This window comes from Euprymna scolopes, chromosome 4 (genome assembly GCF_053919585.1).
Source record: "Euprymna scolopes isolate OS-2025 chromosome 4, ASM5391958v1, whole genome shotgun sequence".
Taxonomy (NCBI): domain Eukaryota; kingdom Metazoa; phylum Mollusca; class Cephalopoda; order Sepiida; family Sepiolidae; genus Euprymna; species Euprymna scolopes.
This window is the reverse complement of record NC_136485.1, coordinates 82,867,599-82,870,880: the sequence shown is the minus strand read 5'-3', so window position 1 is coordinate 82,870,880 and position 3,282 is coordinate 82,867,599. Positions and strand designations below refer to the sequence as shown.

Genomic DNA, 3,282 nt, shown 5'->3' with positions numbered 1-3,282 from the left:
TAACCAGCTAAAGTACGCTTAAATATGATATTTTAATTCTTGCAGATTTCGTATATATTATTATAGAGTAAATATTCTATCGAATTTTATATATTATAAAGTAGCGATTACAAAAATAAATATATATATATATGTATATATATATATATCCATATAAGTGTTGTGCATCAGTTTGAATCGAAATCGAAACCAAAACTGATATATATGTATATATATACATATATATATATATATATATATATATATATATATATATATATATATATAGAGAGAGAGAGAGAGAGAGAGAGAGAGAGAGAGAAATAAAAAGGAACAAACCGTATTATGTGTTCATCAACGTTTCGTCTTTATTTCGAGACTTCCTCTGGAAATAAAGACGAAACGTTGATGAACACATCATACGGTCTTTTCCTTTTTATTTCTCTATTTTGTCGGAATACTATTTCCATTATTTTCATCATATATATATATATATATATATATAGCTTGAGTTTCTTCATTTATAATTGAAACCCGAAACTAAAACTTATCAAGCATTCTTGATAAAATTATTTATAAAAAAATAAATTACTGGGATGCTATTTGCCATAATCAAAACTGAGACCAAAACTTGGAATTCTTGGTAAAATTATTTATAAGAATATATATATATATATATATATATATATATATATATATATATATATATATATATATATATATATATATATATATATATATAAGAGTTTATAAACATTACATTTTGGAGTAGCAATAACAGAGGTTTGTTTCAAAACTAATAATCATAGTTATCCATTTACAAGAACTAGTGAAAATCAAGATACTGAATAAGTAATATAAGAAAGTTGGGACAGTGAAATGAATAAATAAATATAAAATCATACCGAAAACTGGGTGTGATAATTGGGGAGAATGGGGTGTATGGAGGTGAGGTGCGGTGCTAAGTAATAGTAAAACACGATTGAAACAAAAAAGAGTGGAAATGGGAGGAGCATGTTTCTCGTTGGTCGGAAGTTATATTCCATAGCACTTATATAGGCACGCCTCTCTGGTTGGAAACAAACGATCCTTTCCGCTTTTTTAGCCGTCCACACACAATAAACATCAAATCTCCACTCCCACCTCCCACGCACATATACGCGTAGACAGTCAGAAGGTATTTTACTATCTAATTCATATATATATATATATATATATATATATATATATATATATGTGTGTGTGTGTGTGTGTGTGTGTGTGTGTGTGGTGTGTGTGTGTGCGTACGCGCACGCGGGCAAACACAACCAAACGCACACATATATACGTAAGTAAGTCTATATACACATATGTGTCTGTATGTATTTATAATAATACTTCGCACATTTAATATATACGAGGCTGACTTCCGATTTTCTTAATTGCCGTATATATATATATATATATATATATATATATATATATATATATATATATATATATATATATATATATATATATAACGAGTTCTTTCTAGACATACGTGCAAATATCTACACACAAAGGCCAGCTCGTTAAAACTGATACATCGTTGACGCTAAATTTACAAACACTGGTACATTTGCAATCATCATTTGGAATACAAGCAGACCGCCAACAAACCGAGAAACAAACGTAAAGCGCATTTAAATGAGAAAAAGGACAAAAAAAAAAAAAAGAAAGAACAATTACACAGAAAGAAATATTAGACTCATGTAATATTTTTTCCGTGTTTTCAAGCCAATGTTAACAGGTATTTTCGGAGATAAATAAATAATTTTAATTAGCAGAACAACAAGGACCAATCGACTGCTATACATCATCTATCCATCTATCTATCCATCTATCTATTTATCTATTTATCTATCAATCTATTTATCTATTTATACCTATTTATCTGTCTATTTGTATCTATTTATCTGAGTGTATATATATTATATGTAAAGAAGAACTTGCTTTAACAATAATAGAAATAGCAATAACATATATCACAAATAAAAAGAGGCATTTCACACTCATCTATATATATATATATATATATATATATATATATATATATATATATATATAATTATATATAAATATATACGTGTATATATATATATAATTATATATATATATAATTATATATATATATATATATATATATATATTTATACATATAAATAAATGTATATATATATATATATAATTGCTGTAGAATGTGTATATGAATATAATATCAACTGCTAATATTAATTGAATAGATCTACAAAATATAATTCCAGATATACATATGCATATCTGCATGTATATATACCTGTTTATATGTATGTATAGGTACATATTGATGTACATATAAATTTATTACAATACTAATTTCTTACAAAACATACAGTAATTGAGTTGAGAAGGGAATTTCCCAATGAGAAAAGTCACACGACACTAAATACGCGCATCTCTACCCAATTATCTACAAATTAAACGAAGACTGAATAAAAAAAAAATTTAATTAAGAAAAAAAAAAGAAAGGCAAAAAAAAAACGAAAAAAAAAAAACAAAAAAACAAACGAACTCCCATACACACCTACACCCGTGGTGAACCCGTCTATTCCCATACAACGTAAACATAAATATAAGATGAACACCTACACACATGTGTAAACATTGCCTGTGATTATAGATACGGAGAGAGACACGTGTGCGTACGGCTGTACAGGGATCTACGGATCACTATACGCGAGATACTGAAATCACATATTCTTCTTTGATCCTTTTCCTTTTCTTTTATTTTTTATCTTTCTACGCGCAGGTCATTAGATTTTCATCCCGTGTGATATCGCTCGTATCCCTGTGTGAATATTACATTTATCAGTCAGTTGGCATCGTTGAAGACATTTTCATTTTCCGTGTTGTTATTTCGGATTAGCCGGCGAGAATGCATTGCGTGGAGGGATTTAACCGACACGGACGGATTTGGGAACATTTACTCGTCTTTTTTTTAGTCGGCTTCACACACCTGCTGCCGATCACACATGCTGGCTTACCTTTACGGTCGGAACCAGACACCGGACAGAACAATGAAACCGTCGTCGAAGGTAAGTACTGAAGCTTTCGCCCATCTCACACTAAAAAAAAAAATTGTTAGTTTATTGAAAATAACCTACAGTATGTAAATAGCGAAAAACAAGTGTCCGATATATATATATATATATATATATATATATATATATATATATATATATATATATATATATATATATATATATATATATAGAATAAATGACAAAAATTTATATTCCAAAT

General features: G+C 28.1%; 1 protein-coding gene across 1 annotated transcript in view; it reads left to right on the top strand.

The window, feature by feature from the left end:
• Positions 1-2,400: 2,400 nt before the first annotated feature.
• The window catches only part of LOC145272940 (chordin-like), a 223,255-nt gene continuing 222,373 nt past the window's right edge, over positions 2,401-3,282 (top strand). The window contains exon 1 of the mRNA XM_080127055.1: positions 2,401-3,074. Coding sequence (XP_079983181.1) covers positions 2,915-3,074 — 160 coding nt within the window. The 5' untranslated portion in view covers positions 2,401-2,914. The remainder of the gene's footprint in view (positions 3,075-3,282) is intronic.